This window comes from Coloeus monedula, assembly GCF_965178545.1.
Source record: "Coloeus monedula genome assembly, chromosome: 12".
In the NCBI taxonomy this organism is placed as follows: domain Eukaryota; kingdom Metazoa; phylum Chordata; class Aves; order Passeriformes; family Corvidae; genus Coloeus; species Coloeus monedula.
The window spans coordinates 21,234,642-21,254,517 of record NC_138792.1 but is presented as its reverse complement, the minus strand read 5'-3'; the positions used below and the strand labels follow the sequence as shown (position 1 = coordinate 21,254,517).

Below are 19,876 nucleotides of genomic sequence, written 5' to 3'. Positions count from 1 at the left end.
AAAGTCAGCAGCTTGTCCTACTGGGGATGAGGAGCGGTGTCTGCCCAGCCTCCTCTGGCAGTGCCTCCTTGCCATGGCTCCTGCCCCAAGCAGCTCTACTGCACCCACTGAAACACATTCTCAAACTCCTAATCCCTCCCCCACGTCATAAGAGTCAGATTCTTAAAACCCTTTTGGGAAAACAGCCAAGGATCCCTCCCCTGCTGTGAGGGGACTCCCTTGTGCTGGCACCAGACTCCTCAGGCTGCACCATCCAGGCTCACCTGTGATGCTGGTGTCCTGTCACAGCCACCTGGGTGCCAAGGCTGTGCCAAGGCTGTGACCGACACTTGGACTTCACAAGGGCAGTTACTCACATCCTTGGGGTTCCCGGCATCGTCCTCTGCCACCCACGAGCTGAGTGACGCTGTGGCCTAGGACAGCCACGTGCCCTGGCTTGGAGGGTTTAAGCCTCCAGCTTTAAGCCTTGATGGAGCAACCTCCAGCCAGTTTAAGGGTAAAAGCCCCTTTGACACAATGCTATTGGTAAAAAGGTGGTGACCAAGGTGGCCACGCTACTGAGCGTTTTTCTTACATCTAAATCTACACAGTGTTACAGCGTTTCAGTTACGCAAGCTCATCAAGAAGCAATTTTCTCTTTCAGCAGCCAAGACCCAGCTCAGCCAGGGTGGCTCCAGACCATGGTGAGAGGCAGCCCCAGGCTGTGCCGGCCAGAGATGTGAGCCTGGCCGGGCAGCCTGGGATGAGCTGGGCATTTGGAAGAGAGATGGGGAATCCAGGCTGCTGCCAAAGGGGAGCTCACTGTTGTATTGTTGCACTGGGACATTCAAAACAGTATCTGACATGAATGCTGAGAGAGAAAAATTAATACACACATCACTGTGCTACAAAAGCTGCAGGCCTTTGAATGGGAGTTGATTTATTCTTCAGGGTTATCTTCAAATGCACAGCTCTGATCTCCTCTCTAATCACATCACAGACAGGATCAGAAAGGAAGCATAGAAAATAACAAGCCAAGCAGACCACATCACGTGTCCCCAAAGTGTGCCAAGGCTGGACTGACACTCGGACTTCACAAGGGCAGTTACTCACGTCCCTAAGTCTAAGGCATGAGAGAAATCAAAAGGCAGCATCTGGAAAGTTTTACTTTTTATTTTTCTAAAATACAAATGTCTGTCTTGTGTTAGTAACTTTAATATGATAGGCCAAATGCATCCAGTAAAAAGGAGGCACTGGCTACATAGAATTCAAAATACTGAAGGTATTTTCTGGAAAGAAATTTATTCTGTTGATCTACACTTCAGATATAACATTGATTCAAATTCATTAGTTATTATTTTTACATCATAATCTTTGAAGTTTGGAACTAATAAACTGGAACTGGAAAAGTTTTTAAAGTAAACTCCTATTAATGTGTAGATATGGATCCATAAAAAACATAACCAAGAATTTTATACACTTTATTAAAAGATCAAAAAATAAACAATAACAATATAGAAGTAACATACTAAAATGAGTAGCATTATGCACATTTCTAAAGCACATACAAGCACTATAGCAATATAATGTGGCAAAAAGAAAAATAAATTCAAAGCATACACCCTGTTGGTAGCAGTTGAGGGAATGAACTATCCTGTTATGGAACTGAAATACTGTATTAACCTACGCCAGTCTGGATCCAATGATACTTTAATTTCTTACAATTCCACAGGGCTAAGTGTAGTTGTTTGTATACATTTTCTAAACTATACCATTAAATTGATACCTAATGTTTCCCTTATTTTGTTTTACCAGAAATGCCTATGAAAAGAAGAATGTGCTTCAAAGATCTACTTTACACAGTACAGTATAAATGTTTTTATATATTTAAATTAAAAATTGACAATTTAGGAGAACATTCTTTCTTTGATTTTAGTGATTGCCTAAAATACAATTCTCTATTTATAAAAAAAAAAAGTGATCTGTTGTCAGGTGATGTAATAAAGGGTGAGGAGTCAGTTCATTTTCATGATCTAAAAAAAAAAAAAAATTAAAACAAAGCTAATTGGAAAGAAAAAAAAATCCCATAATCCAATCTAAGAATGGTCTTATCATCCCCTCATCTGCTAGGATACAAAAGCCATGGCAACAAAATCATTTGGCTTCCACCACTATCAAATAGCATCTGTGTACAGTAATAAAGAACTGGAACCTTGTAATTCGGTGTCAGGTAATTCTCTCTGTTGTGTGTTTGGAAAAATAACTTCATTTTATTTAACAGTTGTGTTATTTTGTATGTTTAAATATCTCCTTTGAGAGGCATATAAAGTTATTTTTGATGATAGAGGATGTCAGTAAAGATCACTAGCAAAGATTCTAGCAGCATTGTCATGATCATGCTCATACTCCAATGAAGTTTGACCAGCTATGATTCATTTCACATAGTGCAAAATATTTTTCTCTCATAATCCTAGAAATGAGAAAGAGCTTGATTATAGCAATTGACTATGGCAAAAGGAAGCCTTAATCGTGTGGTGGCTTGAACTAGCTGATTATTTTGTATTAAAATCTAGGTTATTATATAACACCATGGAGAGAACCAACATTGATTTTTCCTCATTTTAAAGACCCTGGGGCTACTCCAATTCAGCAAACCACCATTTGCACAGCCCCATGGTGCAGAGTGGGCTGGCTGAGCACACACCGGCATCGCCAGGAGTCGGGAATGCTGGCCAAGGAGCTGGTCTTGGACTGGGCAGCAACAGCTCAGCCCCCAACCCTGGGGCAGCCAGGAAAGGGCAACAGTGACATCGGGTGCCACCTCCCACCAGTTCTGCTCTGGGGGACTTGACTCACTGCTGGAGTCAGGACCAGACTCACATCAAAACCAGCTACTTCTCTGAAACAAAGCAAAGGCTTGGGTTTGGGAAAAAAAAAAAAAAGTACTTAAAAATCCAACGAAAACTGAAACTTGTTCCAATCAAAAATAAATGGGTCAACACAGGCGCTTCAGCTGCTCCAAAATCCCCCAGCACTGCAGAGCCCCAGCGGTACCAACACAAACAGGAACAAGAGGCTGCTCACTGAGGGGCCACAGCTTTGCTCTTCTGTGGTGGCAACTCAAAGGGGCTTGTTAGTCCCAGCCTGGAGCACCCAGCTGGCCACACTGCTACAAGCCTTCACCTCCCTGCCCCAGCACCACCTGCAGCACTACCATGTGCCTCTCAAATGAGCACCACGGCTGTCACACAGCAGAAAGAACTGGTCCCAGACAATCCCAACCCATCCCTGTCCATCTATGGCTCACCAAGTCCTTCCATTTTGTTACCTTGCCCCAAAAGGTTAAAAAGAAAAAAATCAGGTAGTTGTGACATTTCAAATTCGCTCTGGGATTTAAAACACTTGCCACAATGACAGTCACCTCCGACAGACAAACACTTCCAGAGAAAATATAGGATTAGGTGCTAGGAAAAATGTGTGTGCTGCCATGGACCTACCAGTCCTAATATGATTCACTGAAAACATAACCTATCAGAAACGTGATCTGGGGTGTGTTTGAAAATGTAGGCTGATTAAAAAAAGTAATTTGAATCTTTGCTAGTGACCTTACTAATTCATTCCGCACCGTTTCCCATTCTCTGTGCTGCAGGTTGGAGCTGACCTGTTATCAGTCTGCTGTATAATAAGCTATGGCAAACTACAAAGCTTTTACAACAGCAAAGCAACATCATGCTTTCAGATAAGTTTTATAGCAAAAAACTCCTCCTTTTCAAAGCCTTAGTAATACCTATCTCTTTTACAAACTTTTCCTGTATTATTACAGACTTTTTATATTCAAAATAAGTTCCAAGGATTTCTTTCGTGGACTATGTACATAAGTGCAAAAAAGGTGTGTCTCACACATTCGTACACTAACTGAATCAGTTTAACTGCAGCATATTTGTATCTTCAACACTGTTACGGGGTCATTCCACAATATTTTTTTCTTATGTACAGTTTTTGCTAATATAAATTAGTATTAAAATAGTTATATGCTTAATTATTTAGCCCTGATCATAACGTAATTGTGTGAGTGTTCAATTTCTGGAGAAAAGAAAATTGCAGGCAAAGCTACAGTACTGAAACAGATTAATTCTGAATTCCCACCATGTGAATGAATGTGAAATGAAAGCAAGACCGGTTACTATGTTGTAAATACAGGCTGCCGTGTTTCCGAAGTGAAAATACTGTGGAATAACCCTTGCCACACAACAATTTCTACAAGCTATAAAACCTGACTCTAAATCCATGTGTTGTAAACTTCTTGACTGAAAAAGTGACCTTAAAGACACAAATTCAGTGTTCACATGGGACTTTGGGATTTTAAAAATATTCAATCATATCTTTATCTGACAGTATTGAACTGTACCTTTAACAAGCTCATACTGTTACACATCACTTTTAATTTACATGTGAAAATTTCACAAATAATGTATACAAAGGTAGCCATGTTGTAGTTTTGTTGCCATAGCAACAACAACTTAATATAATTAGTTAACAATGAATCTATCATTGTAGGAGTTACATACAAAGTTAATTTTGTTCTTAAACTGTAAACTATACAAACTAGTTACGGACTGTATTCTATACCTTACCATGCTTCAGTGTTGGTTTAGAATATAACTAAATGGGCTGAATACATGTATTAAAAATTTAAAACTTTCTCTAACTCTCCTTCAAAATTAAATTCATTAGTTACCAAAGATATCAAAAGAAGCAATAATGAAAACCTTAAAAACTAATGGTAGAGAAATTAAAATATATGACATGAATTAATGCGTTGTAGCCTACTAACAATGAGTTGTAGCTCTATTTACATTTGGATTAGGCTATCAACTACTTTTTTTTTTTTTAAGTTATTACAGTCTTTAACATACAGTATATACTCTAAGGCCTTCACCAGGCACATGGTAAAATCAGGTCAATATCAAACTAAATCCATTCAACAGGAATGGGAAATTAGATTTTCCTCATAAATTTCACCTTTTTCAATTTTCATGTCTGTGAAATGTACAAGGGATAAACAAAACGAGGACTCCAGTTTCTCAGTCGTTGTGTACCCACGTGTCCTAGGGCTACTCCTACCGCGCCAGTGCCAGCCCGAGCCAGGCCAGAGGATGTTGCCAACACAAGTGTGTCCTGCTCCAGCCACCTGTGCCACCAACATACACCCAGCTCCAGTGCTGGCTCTGTGGAGTCCCCGCTCCGGTGGGACAGTGGCACAGCGGGAGGAGCAGCGGCACCCCAGCCCGGCCGTGCCGACCCTGGGGAACGCTGCGAGCACGGAGCAGTGGGGTGGCCGGGAGCAAAAGCACATCGGAGCGCTCGGGAAGAGGGCCTGCATGGGCTGCCCGGGGACATAAGAGCTTCTAGAACATTGCTATGCAAAAATACACAGTCAAAAATCATCAGCTAAAAATTTCCAACTAAAAAACACGGCTGATTGTGAAATCATGTTCCAAATTACTAAAAACACTGTATTTAACAAAAATAATCTTAATAGTTTTATGAATCCATTTTATTTTAAATCCCTCTTTTATTGTCTGCTTATGTTACAGTTTAGTAGTAGTACTTTTTATTGAAACTACTAACAACCTTTTTCATGAAAATTATCAATCTCAGCTTTCATTTTCCCTCTGCATGACCCGTTTTATCCAAGTTTCAGCATTTCTTGCATATTGTTTGCATAAGGCTGAGAGAAATGGACAAAGAGAAATAACTTTGGATAAATAAAAAATATAGGTTCATGGAAAGTGGGAAGCTTATAAAAATGTCACTAAAATTATATCAATTTAAACAAACTTACATACATCTCTTGTCAAATAAAAGATGATATTCATGCTTTTATGACATTTGTTTAGAGTCACTAACTAGCTTGGTGACTTTGTAATAGTCTATTTAGGAAATTTATAGTCTGGCGACTGGTTTTTTTTCTTTTCTTTCTTGAACAAAGAAAATTAGAGCAAGTCATTGCACAACTGGTTTAAATAGTGCTACCTCAAAATGGCATTTTTGCCAAGATTGTTTTGAATTTGGTGAAGTTTAGTGCTTCAAGCTTTTTTTTCCTTAAACTCATTTACAAATTAATTCTAAATTTGCCAGCAATATAAAAACTGTTGTGGCACCTAATATAACTACCCTGAACATCCCTCACTGGACCTCTTTAATAAAAAATAATCCTTTAACACCTTTTGTTTTCAGTGCTTTAAATGTGACATGAAAACAGCTGTATTCTAGGTTTACATTCTATGCACATCTATGCCAGATGTTTAAATCGATAAATAAAATAGGAGGTTACATCAAAGTGTCAAGATATACAAAAATCCATTTAGCACTGAAAAAATTTCAACCTCCTTGAACTCATAAAGCCATACAAGCTTGAATGCATCCTTTCTGGCTTAAGAAGATCAGCTCTGTTCTTTGTTGAGGCACTGGCACAGGTTGTGCAAAACCCATTTTTGATACACAAATAATTTCAAACAGGAAGTACTCAAATCCACTTTTTCCTCTAACAATGTTATGGCTTTGGGAAACAGAAACTTGGTGGTGAAAAGAACAGGTATGTGGTCGCCAATACAAATCAGAGTCACTGATTTCAGGCCACTCTGTTGCTTGTGAGCGTGGATAGCTGGGGAACATCCACGGACACAAGCAACTGTCAAACTCAGGGTCCATAAAGGAGGTCTTGGGGGGATGTTTTTTTCCCCTCTCTATTAGGATGTGGTTCAAAGTCTGCTGAATTGAACAAAAAGATTCCTCAAGGCCTTTTTGAGCTGGGCTCCTCAAAAGGTTCATGCTATGAGTGAGTCTCCATGGGCAGATGGTCAGAACCTGCCCTGGGGTGCACAGGCTGCATCCTAGGTCCCACTCCATCACTTGTGGCCCATGGAGATACACATCTAGTAAACTATCCGTGCTCACACTGCAGGAGAGGGGGCAAGGAAAATCTAACCAAGGCCAAGGAAGTAGGAAAAGAGAAGAAAATCTGGTTGTCTGAATTTGGCACTCTACAGGACCACTCTGAGCTCGGGGTGGTCGCCCCTCCAGACACTGTGAGCTGGCCTCTTGCTTGACTCTCTTTCTCCTTGTATGGAGTTTGTGGATTTACAGCAGCAAATCCATCTCTCCCATAATGCCAATGACTCTCTAGAGCTATGGCAGGGATGGTATCCTCAACCAAATGGTTTGGTGGTATCCTCAACCAAAATGCATTTCTGCAGCCAGATTGTTCAGCAACGCAGCATAACGACAGGCAGGGGTGTCCAGGGTGCACAGGGTGAAATGGTTTTATTCATGCGTATGAAAAGGAGGTATTGAGAACTAGCCCTTGTTGTGCAGCAAACATTCCTCTTGACCAAGTAGAAGGTGCCAAAATAAATCCACTGACCTACAGGAACTCCATTAAGATGGATGTTTATCTACAGCAGAAAGCTTATGCTGAGCTTTTTGCTGCTTTGTTACTGCTGTGTTTGCTTTAAAGGGCCAGAGATCATGGGGAAGAGAAATCACCCACTTACAGAAAATGGTGATTAAACAAATAGGGCATGCTGACAAAATTTTAAGAAGAGACACATTTAAGATTTCAGGCCAAAATGTTTCAGCATGCGTGGTGGAGACAAGCCCCAGGGCTTGGTGCTACCCATCCTGGGCTGAGCCATGGTCCCGGGCCCTCCCCAGCCAACGGCTGGCACCTGTTCCTCTCCAATGCAATGAGCTTCTGCCCAACTGAAGCTGTCTCACTCCACCACCATTTTTTTGTTTTTTTGTTTTGACTGCACCATGAAAACAGCGAGAGAGATTGTGCGCCGTTTGCAGCTGAGAATGCACTTCAATGGACAACAGAGCTGCAGAAATCCCTTGATGCTTACCCCTGTCTGATCAAATTGTTCCTGTCCCTACTGAGCCTGGGCTTTTGTGGTTTTGGGGTTTTTTTCCTAAAGTTTCCAGAATCAGCTCATTGTATTGAAAGAAATACCCTGAACTGGACTAAAAATGACAGCTGTCCTTTCATTTCACTGGTACTAAAAATTTGGAGACTATCTGAAGGCAAATTTTAAATGATAAAAGGAGCATTTAAACATAAGGAACTTCAGCTGACATTAACAGCAAAATCCAGCAAAGGGCAGAACATTCCTGTGTCGTGTTTTTCAAGCACATAATTCCTGTTTCCCACAATAACATTTTTAGTAAAAAAACAAACAAAACCCCATAAAACCTACAGAATATGAAAACTTAAGACATTAACAATAATGAAAAAATGGTATTGAGTATACTTGATAATGATGTACACTTTAAAACAAATCAATAGTCTATGATGTAAACAAAACAGTAAGATAACACTTTAAAAACAAGACAAACATTTATCCATCGATAGTATACAGTAAACCAACAGTCCACTGTGCAGATGCACTTATCAGGATGGTAGTCATAAAATGATTAAGTGTGTTAAAGTAATGTGTTATAAAAGTCTATTATAATTTCCTACTTGTATATCTCATATAACAGAGCGCTGTTTGTTAATTGTTTCTATAGTGCTTTTTTTTTTTTCTTTTTTTTGACATTCCCATTGATCAGTTTTTGGTTAACATGTAGGCTGCAACAGGCTTACTGTAGAGGTGATAGAGAACAATAGAGGGAAGAGGGGAATATATACAGAAAGGCCATGCGCAGCTTCCCACCCAGAAGTCCTGGTGCTCCATAATTTTACTGTTCAGAATTTCAACATGGTCTGCTGTAGGGGAAAGAAAAAAAACAACAACAAAGAAATAGTGAGAAGTTAATACATCTATAATTTAAAGTCATTCTAATACTTTTACATCCTCACTGTGTTGCCCAAGAGGTTGTCATTTGTGTGTTGCAGAGAGACATTTTATTCCATTAATTTTCTGATGTAGGGTGAACCACCAATAACACAACTTGGCATCCTCTTAAATCTGCACCTATGGCTTTTTTTGACGATGACAAGACAAACAGTGAAAGAGGGAGGTGGACAAATAATAGTCTGATTTTTGGATGGGATGCCAGGTAGAGGGCGACTAAGGAGAGAGCCAAAGGAATCCCTGATTCATGTTAGCTCATTTCCTTCAGACAGTCACATTAAATCTGATCCTAAGGAGTGACGAGCCAGAGGCAAACTGAGCCCAGAGATGAAACACAGACACAGAAACCCTGTGCTCAGGGGACCCTCTTATGTGAGCAAATTGCCTCTTCTGGGATGTACTTATGAAAATCCTCCACTGAAGGACCCAACAACTTATGTCCTGCAGAGCTAGACTAACCAGCCTGGCTACCAGGACTACTTCAGCCCTGGAGGAAAAGAAAAACATCTGTCAGAGCAGCAAGTGTTTCAGTTACCAAAGTCCCACTCAGGGAAAGTTTCCTGAAAAAATACTGAAAACAATCTCAACAGACTTCAAGATTAAGCTCTTCCAATCAAACGATTTCCTTATTGGGTGGAACAGGCTGTTTTACACGTTACGGAAATGGGTTAACATGCCAGGTGTCATGTCTGTGTGTCATTTGAAACAGCAGTACAGTCTAAGCTGAACATTTTCATTAACGTGGATAAGCTTGGTGTCACCCCTCATGAACAAGGTCCACGGCCACAGTTAGCAGGTTATGTATACATATGGTACTTAATTAAGGTCAGCAGAGATAAGGACCATCACTGAGAAAGTAGCTTCTGTTAGCTAATAGATATCACTACAGAATTGCTTGCCAAATTAATTTCCAGCATTTAAGTACTTGCCTGTAATATATGACCTAAGGAAGTAATGAGTTGCATATCTGCATATACTAAATGGCTGCTTTGAGAAAATCTGGTGACCTCTTGTTGAATTGGCTGAACTGCTCTTTACTCTCTTGGGGTAAAAAAACACAGTCAAGAACTGAAACTATCCAGGGATTTTCGCTCATGAACATCAGCTAAAACTCACAAAGACAAGCAATGGAAAAATGACACTGCTGCTATGCCTGTGAAATAATATTCTGTAAGTCCAAGGACAAATTCCTCCATCATTCCCCTCAGAGGAAACTATCACCTTAGGGAAGTCCAGGATCTGCAGGTGGGATGAAGACTGTGTTGCTTATGACATTCATTCTGGTTTTCAACCCACCATGAGCCAGGCCCTCTCTGCAGCTGACTAGCAGAGCTCTGCCCAGACCAAGCCAGCCTTGCAGATGCACAGCAGCTGCTGCTGACCCAATTCTGCTCACCCCAGGAAAGGAAATATATCACTAATAGCAAAAGAGAAGTTACACCTTTTCATCTGACTCATTACCAGAGCAGTCTTTGCCATCAACACTGCAAATCCCAGAGGCATCTGCAGGCAGCTGGGAGCCGTGTAGAACAAGAGCAACCTGTAAACAAAGCCATGGGACTGGTGGAATGCACAGGGAAGTGGCGAACACCGCAAAACAAGTACTTGAGACACAGAAAACAGTGCTCGTTATAAACCATGGGGCTGGTCCGTGTCCATGCTGCAGCTGCTGAATTCCTGTTGAATCGGCAGAGCATGAAGCCAGTGGGGTCCCATGGGCTCATCCCTCTCCCTGAGCCAGCCCCGTGTTTAGGGGATGCAGTGCCCATGTACAAATTGATTCACCATGAAGAGAAATACCAAAAAGAAACTTACTGTTCTATCGGGAACTTCTACATCTGTGAAACAAACATGCTGCTACTCAGTTCATCTACTGATAACTGGGATATCTACAGCAAAAAAAAAAACAAAAACAAAAACAAAAACAAAGAACACAACACATTAAAACATTGCCTTGAGATCGGGCTGTTTATTCTGTCTTCAGTATCAGGTTAATAAGTACATCAGTGTCTTAAAACAGGATCCACTCCCAAGTCTGTCTTTTGCTACACATTAGGTACAATGTATCTGCACCCTACTGATGCCTTGTGGAGTACCTGGTGATTGTACTGGGATTTTGACTCCATAGACTACAGAAATGCCCTGAAACTATCTGGCTGAAACAGGACTCATACAGCCACAGAGCAACACTGCACAGGAATTTCTACTTTCCTCTCATGACCAATACAAGTCTGAGTAAGACCTGATCTACCTGAAAATAATGACAAAGCACAGAAAAAGACTGGCAGTTCCTACTGCGAGCAGTAAAACACTGCCTAGGACTTATGCAGGCAAAACTCCTACTGAAATCCTCATGACCTCACAACCAGCAAAAGACTAGAGGATGCCCCCAGAGATATTACTGGCATTCAGCATGGCTAACAGCCTCCAACAGAATAAAGTGACACCCCAATTTCTTTGCAATAGCTCCAAACCTGGGAGCATGACAAATAAAAATGCTAAAATTAGTACTGGGGGAAAATTTTTTTAAAAACTGTTTGAAATGTCTCTGGTCTAACTGGGAGAAGTTGTGTCACACCAAATTATCAGGAAGCATCACTAGGACAGGTTGTGCATATACAGTTCAGGACGGGTGCAGAAGCAGCCATCACACTCGGTATCTTCAGAGGAAAGTTTTGGAAAGAATTATAGCTCGGCAGACATGCATGGAATCCTGTACACTTACGGCAGTGCTATAATGGCACGTACTGCACATCCAGAATCCTTTCTGTAGGGATGGGTGACATGCTATTGGCATAAAAAAAAACTTTAGACTTCACAGCCTCACCCCTGATTTTTGGTTGTTTGGGGATTTTTTGGTAGTTTTTAGAGTCCAATTTTGTGGTGGGGGGAGGCTACTTTGTGTTACCACTTCCGCTTTCCAGCCCAGAGAGAACATGCCAAAATACCACACGGAAGGATGCTCGGGGTAATATTTCTGCTTGAGACTGAAAGCAGAAGTGCTGCAGGTCTTGTGTGACTGTATGCTCAGGAGACTTAAAGCCCATTTTTTGAGGACCTGGGGGGAGGTGTGTTTTTGGAGGAGAGCCTGCACCCCTGCCAATCGCCCATCCCTACACTCCGGCTGGGCTTGTGCCCATCCCACAGGTGGTAGGAGCAGCCCCCTTGGATCCCCGGCCACACGCACGCACACACACGCACACGCTGCCTCTGCGAGCCCGAGCCTGCGCCAAGCAGGGCGGAATGGCGCTTGACCCTGCACGGGATCCAGCCCCTCGCCCGGTCTTCGAGATCTGAACACGTGAAAGAAAGCCATTGAAAGGGCCAAACCTGATTGGCGGTAGCTGTTGCAGCGAAGGGGACGCTGGTGGCAGGAGTTGTTGCTGCAGACACAGTGGTGGGCGTAGCACCGTGCATCATGGGCACTTTCGGAAGGGAACCATGGAAGCGACATACGGGAGGGTGGAGTGTATATACATTTTGTTTGTTTGGTTGGTTTTATGTAACCATGGCAACATGTGGTGGATTTGGGGGCGTGGCAGGAATCACAGCAACAAGCCATGTGACATCGTCATGAAGGACACATCGGGGCGCAGCATGCAATCACAGTGCAAAGCAAGACAGCGTTGGGAAAAAAAATAAACAAGAGAGAAGGGGAAAAGCCAATTACAATTATAATTAAGGAAAAAACCAAAACATTCTCAACACTTAGTACATTTATAAGCAGAACAATGATGTATTAGACTCCAAGGGCCAAATTTCCAAAGGGGGGAGAGGATGGGTGTGCTAGCAAAAGCCCATGTCAGCTCGCACCCGTGGGGAGTTAGACACAGCCAGTGCACGTTCCTTTGGGTGGGGACATTTTGGCAAGCGCACCCTCCCACCCGCCTGGGAAAGCTTGTCCCCTTCCCTCCCCACCCCGTCCCCGCCAGCAACCAGAGGTACATGATGCACTTTGCAGCAGCTGCCGCAGCCCTGTCACCAGGTCTTCTTGCCTCTCTCTAGCAGGGACAATGTTTCGGCATGGGACAGAGCTGGAGGCATGGCAAACGAGCGGCTGGCAGACTGAGCTCTCTCTGTACAAATTCAGCATGCTTCCTTTCCACCCTAATTCTATGTGATTTGGCAAAACTCCCCTCTTGCGGGGTAGGGGGGATGAAGAGGGGATGGGACAGAGAGGGAAAAATACACAAATGCATCTGAACAGCTACAATTTGCAGGAAGAGCATCCAAAAGAACAACACGGCAGCAGGGAGCTTTGGCAGCCTCCTGAAGCTGTGCGTCCCACAGAGCACGGTGCTGGAAGGGATGCTCCGGTGCACACATGGGCATTCCCCAAACCCGAGAGGGTTTTGCGGGGCCGAGAAGTCCACAGGAAGGCCCAGCCATCCCCACAAACATGCGGTGGGGAATCAGACTTGCCTTCCCCTCCACCCCAGCAGCCACAGCCAGCCCCAGCAGGAAGGAGTGTGTGGCTGCGGCTGTGCACACTCTGGCCATGAGATGTTGGAACGTGTGGGTTGGGGTTTCCTACAGGCAGAGCTGTATTTGAGGGACTCGGCTCCTTATCATGCAAGCGATGTGTCCTCCCTGCTCTATAGAGATAGGCAGGTTCAAGAGCAGAGTGTTTAGCCATTCATGCCAGAGCTTCCAGACCTGCTCTTGGAAAGCCTTGCACCCTCCCCAGGGCTCCTGCTTCTCTCCCTCTGACTAATGCAGGCACACACCTGGATGCTGGTAGTCTTGCATAACCTTGGCTAGAGGATGAAAGCTCAGCTTTCACCCACCCTGCTGTGCCCAGCAGCTGTAGACAGAGGGGAAGGTCCTCAAAGGCCTGCAGAGGTTTCAGTAAGACCCAGATGCTGAGCCTGAACAGAGTGGATCCCTGCAGGACTAATGAGCACATACTCAGACCCACTGCCTCCCTGCATCCCACGTATATCTGCAGTGGTACCTCCCTATGATCTCCCCGTACCTGCACACCTAACACTGCCCTACAGAGATGACTCTCCAGCCAGTCCAAGGTCCAAATCCTGCTTCTCTCACTGTACAAGCAGCACCCTGCTCTGGCAGGGGGGCTGACCCCAGATGTGTTCCTCCTTAGCACCTTTGTTAAACCAATCTCCTAAAATATCCTCAGAAGAACAACAAAAAATCCAAACTTAAGTCTGCCTGTTGCTTGATACAAAATAAAACAAAATAAGCCAACAGGATCCTCCCATTGCTATTTCCTTGTGTTAGATGACAATGACTTAAATAGGTTGTAAAGACATTTAAGTGACAGATTCTTGTCTCTGAAGCAGAACTAAATAGGGGTGGAAACACATCACCTTGGATTCTCTTATTATAAGTCACATGAAACACTGCACTGCACAGAAATTAAAAGGGATACAACCATTTAAGCCTCAAAGAAGACAGCAGATAGACAATCACACCACTCAACCACCCAGGTTCTCACTGATGCATACTAACTTGCAATCTCTTTCAGATTAGGAAAAATTGAGAAGTTTGTGTAGAAAAACCTACCAACGCTTGCAGTGGGTGTCATGCACAGAACTGACCCTGCACACCATGCATTGAAGCGTGGAAAGATGAACAAAAGGGATATTTCATTAGTGAAGCTTCAGTGTTAGATATCACTTTAACTAAAAAGCAGGTATTCTCTTTGCAGCATTCAATATTTAAGCACATGCAAACAAATTCTGCATATTGGTAGACAAATAGTTTAAACTCAGTTTTAAGAGATCATAGCAAACCAAATCAATTCTTTAATTCTTGAGTAGTAGAGAATAAACTCCTCCCACCTTGGTATTATATGACACGATTAATCCCAGAAATCTGGGTTGTTTGGGATTTCTTGGGTATTGGGTATGCTGATTTCTTTCTGATCATGTCAGCAGAAAAAAACCTGCCCTTAGAAGAAGGTCACACTCATGTTAAAACTGACTTTCCAAAAGCAATTTACTCCCACAAGCAGGGACTGGGATTCAAAGTCTCTAGTTTAAGCTGAAAAAGGCATTTATTTTTCTGGACTGAAAAAATTGCAGTGGTGATGCTATTTTCAAGAGACAGCCTGACTCCCCCTGCCATGGCAACCCATGATGTTGATCTCTCAACAACTGAACAGGAGATACTAAGAAAAGCAACAGCTCCCTTCCCCTCCCCACGGTGAGGGCTGCAATGTGCCACCTCTCTGCTTTGCCTTCCTGAACGCTGCCAAGGCCGAGCCCAGATCTGGAGTCTGATGTGTAACATAAATTCATCACAGATCCATCCTCTGACTGGAAATTTGCTGCTCTGCCCAGCATTAATGTCTTCAGAAAAGAGCAGATGACAGTAAGCAGCCCTGTTATGCATCAGCCCTGCAGTAATTTCACTGCCATAAGACCAGCACCACAGCACAGCAAGTACAGCTGGGTACAGCTGATTTATGGTATTCCATCAGAAATGCATGTCCTTATGTCAACTTTGGCAACTGCGACCTTGAGGAAGAGAAGTGTGTAGCCAGCTGGGGGACCTGGCACTCCTCAAAGCGTTTCCTGTTTTCTGTTTTGTGCTTCCTGAAGAAGTATTTCACTTGGCATCTGACAGAACTGTTGTAAGGTCAGCTCAGCCCAGCCCCTCCAACACTTTGCAGAGCACAAGGTAAAAGGCTACTACTCCACCTCTCCACATGAGAATCCACTTCCCTAGAAGAACATCTTGGCAGCTGCTGAGTTCTAAGTGCTTCCAAGGGCTGTCATAACAGAAAGGCCACATAAGCACAGGGTTTAGGTCCCCGTTCCCTGGACCCACACTTCACCTGAGAAAGTTTGCTCTCAGGACAGGATTGTCTCTAAAGCTTTTCCCCCGACCCCAAAGAACAACAGGGCCACAGTGCAGGTTCACTGTGTGTTCACCTCCAGGGGTCAGCCCAGAGAAACACTTGGTGTATTTTTGGAAACATCATCTGACAAGTAAATACAGCATTAAACATTAAAAACACTGGGCATTAATTTTCTTACAATGCTCTGAATGATAATAATGATACTAAAACACGAGGTATCAACCCTGGAATAGTCCTAATTCAGCCACTTATAATACTTTCCACTCTAAGCAGGTTTTGTTTTTCATTTGACTGCAGTTAATTTGCCAGTCAGAAGTCAGTCACATCTGCCACATTAATATTTCCAGTCCTATAAGAATTACTGAACTGTATCTTTCAATTTAACTCTGAGACCTTAAAGGTACAATAAAAGCTGGGAGTTAAATTGCTTTTAAAAATCTTAGGGTATTGTACTGGTCAAAAGACAAGAAAGAGGGAAATATATGCCTTTAAAGAGGATTATATAATCTGTATTTACTAAAGACTAACCTTTCCCTCTATAAACATCACAGCTGCTGCAATATGTAGGTCAGTAAGATACAAGCTCAGGAAGGTGCCTACAGGCTCAAGAGAGCATGCATAGAGGTCCATAAGACACTTTAACATGAGTCCATAAGACGGCTACGCAAGAGTCAAAGAATTAATTTGGGATTAACCAGTTGAACCATAAGGAGAAAAACAGAAAATGTGAATTCAAGAAACATGCAGACATTTTTCTTAGTTTGACTGCTTTAAAAAAACCCCAAACCACACAAAAAGGGCTAAGAAGGATCTTTACATGTGAAAAGCTCTAAACTGTACTAGGTGAAGCGAAAAAAGTCAAACAACAAATGTTAATTTTTCATCCATTTTTAACATGAACCTACACACCAATACTCTTTTGCTAAGGACTCTTACAAAACTGCTCATTAGCTGAACACCAAGGTCACAAAATAAACCATGATGGTGGGGAAAGCGAGGAGACGCTTACCTGTAGGGATGAATGTAGGCTGTTGCAACTGCATGTTGGCTAGAGCCTGTTGGTAGTGGAAAACGCTTGGGTTAAAGACTGTGGTGGCACCATTGTTTTTTTCAAGTGCTGGCCTCTTTGGTAAAGGTTGAAGTGCACCAGGCGGCAGGGCCTGTGGATAAGGAGTCATTAAAGACACATGGAGTAAATGAAGGGGACCAGATGTAGGTCAAGCATGCAATAAATAATAGGGGGTCTTGGCTGCAAATCACCTGCAACTGTATCAACTTAGCAAGACAAGAAAGAGAAGAGCAGCTAAGTCACAGTACGAGTAGAAACAATAGCTTCACTAGGTAAGCAGTTAATAAATGCACCAGGAGGAAGGACAGAGTCCAGAAGGAGGAGGGATGCTAAGGAGCTTTTCAGTAGGACTGACTTGGGTACAGAGGGAGAAAAAAGCACAGGGAAAAGGAAAGGGAGAGGTGATCACCTGGACAGGATGCTACAAAGAGCAGTTGCAGGCAACAAGCATTAAAAACCCCCAAACAAACAGGAAAAATATAGTAGATGACTATTTAAAACCCATGAAGATTAGCATAAGCAACAAATGCCATGGAAAAAAAAGGGATGCTTGCCTCTGGTTCAACACCTGCCTACATGTATGTGTGCATGTGTGGAAGCGTGCACACTGTGCAGCCAACCCATGTGTCCAGATGGTAAAGCTGTAGCTGTTGTCAGTTACACACATAACATTACATTCACAGTAAAATGCATTTCCATTTGTTAGTAGAGAAGCTGAGCAACATGGTCAAGACCAGGCCTGATTCTCCACTGCTCACACCAGAGGCACAGCCCACCAGCAGATTTGGACCAGCTCCCACTTTACAGAAGGTGGCCTCCATCAGTCAAAAACTGCTCACTTGATATTAACAGTGGAAAAAGCCATTGACAAATGCCTTCTTTTCATTCTATCACACCACGGGCTTCTTCCAGGCCGTCAAACCTGTTTCATGATCAGACTTGGTAAAAAGCATTAACGCAACTCAGGAACTTTTCTCAGTGAGTTACTCATCATTCACCCAAGCATGTCTCAACAGCAAAGCAGTATGTCAGGTTCTTTAGAGACAGGAATGTTTCTAATGATTTACAGGTTTTCGTTGTACCCAAGTAAGAAACCACATTTTTTTCTTCACTTTGTGATAGAAAAGGGTCCTTTTTAATTATTCCCCACAGTCCTCTTCCATGTAACACTCCCACTGACGTCAATGAAATTTAAGCATGTGGAAGTCATGCAGAAGCAGGTAATTTCTGACTAGTTGTTAGTCTGTATCACGTAGCAAAGCAATGGCTGAAAAACAGGGTTATCACTCCTACTTTTATTTTAATAGGTCACAAATGAATAGTAGGTAATGGAGAAGGTTTGGCTAATGAAGGGTTAAAGCTACAAACACAGTACTCAGAAGAAAGGATACAAGTAAAGATATTTTAAAGCCTTACGAAGATCAACACACAACAAGAGCATAAGTGAAAGCTTGCAACAGTTTGTTGCTATCTAGAAACAGGTTTTCACTTTAAATTTAATTTGCTATAGGAGACTGCTCATCTGAGAAATGTTAAGCAACATACTTCCAGGCAAAACATTACTCCATCCTATCTCTACTCACATGGTGGCTTTTGGGTGGTTTTAATATTAAAAAAGAAAATTAGAAGAAATTGCATTTGCAAAACTGCCCACAGACATGCACACATCCTTTGCCTATGCTAGCAGGCATCCATTCTCAGCATTAGGATATAATCTTCCCAGATTTCTTCTGGCTCCTACCAAAAGACAGCAGTCAGATGGGACAATATTCTCAGACACAAACACCAAAATCTTTTACTTAAGATCCATATTTTAGGATGATGTACCAGTTTTCATTTCTAAGTAAGCTTTCATTGGTATCTGTATTAAATCTGCCTGTATCTACAACTCATCTGTTTAATGATGGCTATATGAATGTTCCTCCAGGCATGGGGCAGATCTGCAGCTTACAGAGTCTGGAGTAGTTTCATGTACATCACAGAGGTTTTACAGCTTTACAGTGACTGAAGAAATTGCTACTTAAATTCATGCCCGTTATGGTATCCAATTGCTAAATAATCCTTTTCAGACACTTACAAAATCTGCCTCAGAAGAAGAATTTACTAATTACAGCAAAGCAACTGTGCCAGGCACATAATGGACTTTTGACTCCCTGCTTCTTGGCCAAAGGCTGTTGCCACCCCAAACCCCAAAATGGTAGTGCCAAAAGCGGAACAGCTGAAGGCTTTGAGACCTTGCTGTGATGTCCTGGCACTTCCTAGGACAATTCCCAAGACCAGCACTGCAGTCAGAGGGAGCATACAGACACCAGCAGGCCACAGGGACGTCAAGACACATCAGACTATCTCATTACCTCTCCAGCATCACCCTCCCTACTAACCTGCTATAGCCCCTTGGGAGCAAGGGAAAGAAAGGGGCTATAGCAGCCTCACTGTTGCTCCCTCAACAGCACCCAGCTGGAGAAACACAAATAAATGCCATATTTCCAGAGTGTTCTAAAGAAACAAGCACTCTGCAGCAGCTGCTGTGCCACCTGAAGTCCAGCTCTCCCATGTGGGCTCTGTGGGCATGGGAGCCAGGAACCCATCTTGATCTGCTTCTGGTTTGACACAGCCCTGTGGGTCACCCCTCCACCCCAGCAGCTGGAGGAGTGTTCACACAGGATCCATGAAGATGTGTTCCTGCTGTTGCCAACCGATCGTATTTTAGATACTAAGGTGCAGGAGGGCCCAGGGAGACAGAAGGATCTGGCTTCATCCCTTCTCCAGCCCTTGTGCAGAGGTAAGAGCCTCAGGCCAGGAGCACACTCACTGAAAAGCATCTATAATGCCTTAAAGACGCATCTAAAATTGCACATGATGAAGCTGGGCTAATACAGGTTTTGCACCCGGATCTGGCAGGGTCACAGGATCAGACAAATGTGTCTCATTTGACATGGGCTACAATTTTTGTATCACTCAAGACCTGCAGGAATTGTAGCAGCTCTAGGGGATACATTATTTTTTTCTCACACCATGTCCTGGTTCTGAAGGAATCCCACAAGCAGAATATACAACAAGCAATGGAGACTCCTCACCACCAAATTCTGTAGCCAGTGTCTCCCCACTGCAGCAAAGGAATTAGACTAAACCCTTGTAGCAAAG

General features: G+C 42.9%; 1 protein-coding gene across 4 annotated transcripts in view; it reads right to left on the bottom strand.

Annotated features, from left to right (window-relative positions):
- Nucleotides 1–1,292: 1,292 nt before the first annotated feature.
- The window catches only part of MBNL3 (muscleblind like splicing regulator 3), a 93,543-nt gene continuing 74,959 nt past the window's right edge, over nucleotides 1,293–19,876 (bottom strand). For 3 of the 4 annotated variants that reach the window (XM_082289442.1, XM_082289443.1, XM_082289444.1), the window contains 4 exons: nucleotides 16,673–16,823; nucleotides 12,168–12,262; nucleotides 10,653–10,726; nucleotides 1,293–8,749 (listed from right to left, as the gene is read on the bottom strand). In XM_082289442.1, the coding sequence (XP_082145568.1) occupies nucleotides 10,670–10,726; nucleotides 12,168–12,262; nucleotides 16,673–16,823 (303 nt within the window). In that variant the 3' untranslated portion in view covers nucleotides 1,293–8,749; nucleotides 10,653–10,669. The remainder of the gene's footprint in view (nucleotides 8,750–10,652; nucleotides 10,727–12,167; nucleotides 12,263–16,672; nucleotides 16,824–19,876) is intronic. The other variant, XR_014226761.1, reaches the window with a different exon arrangement.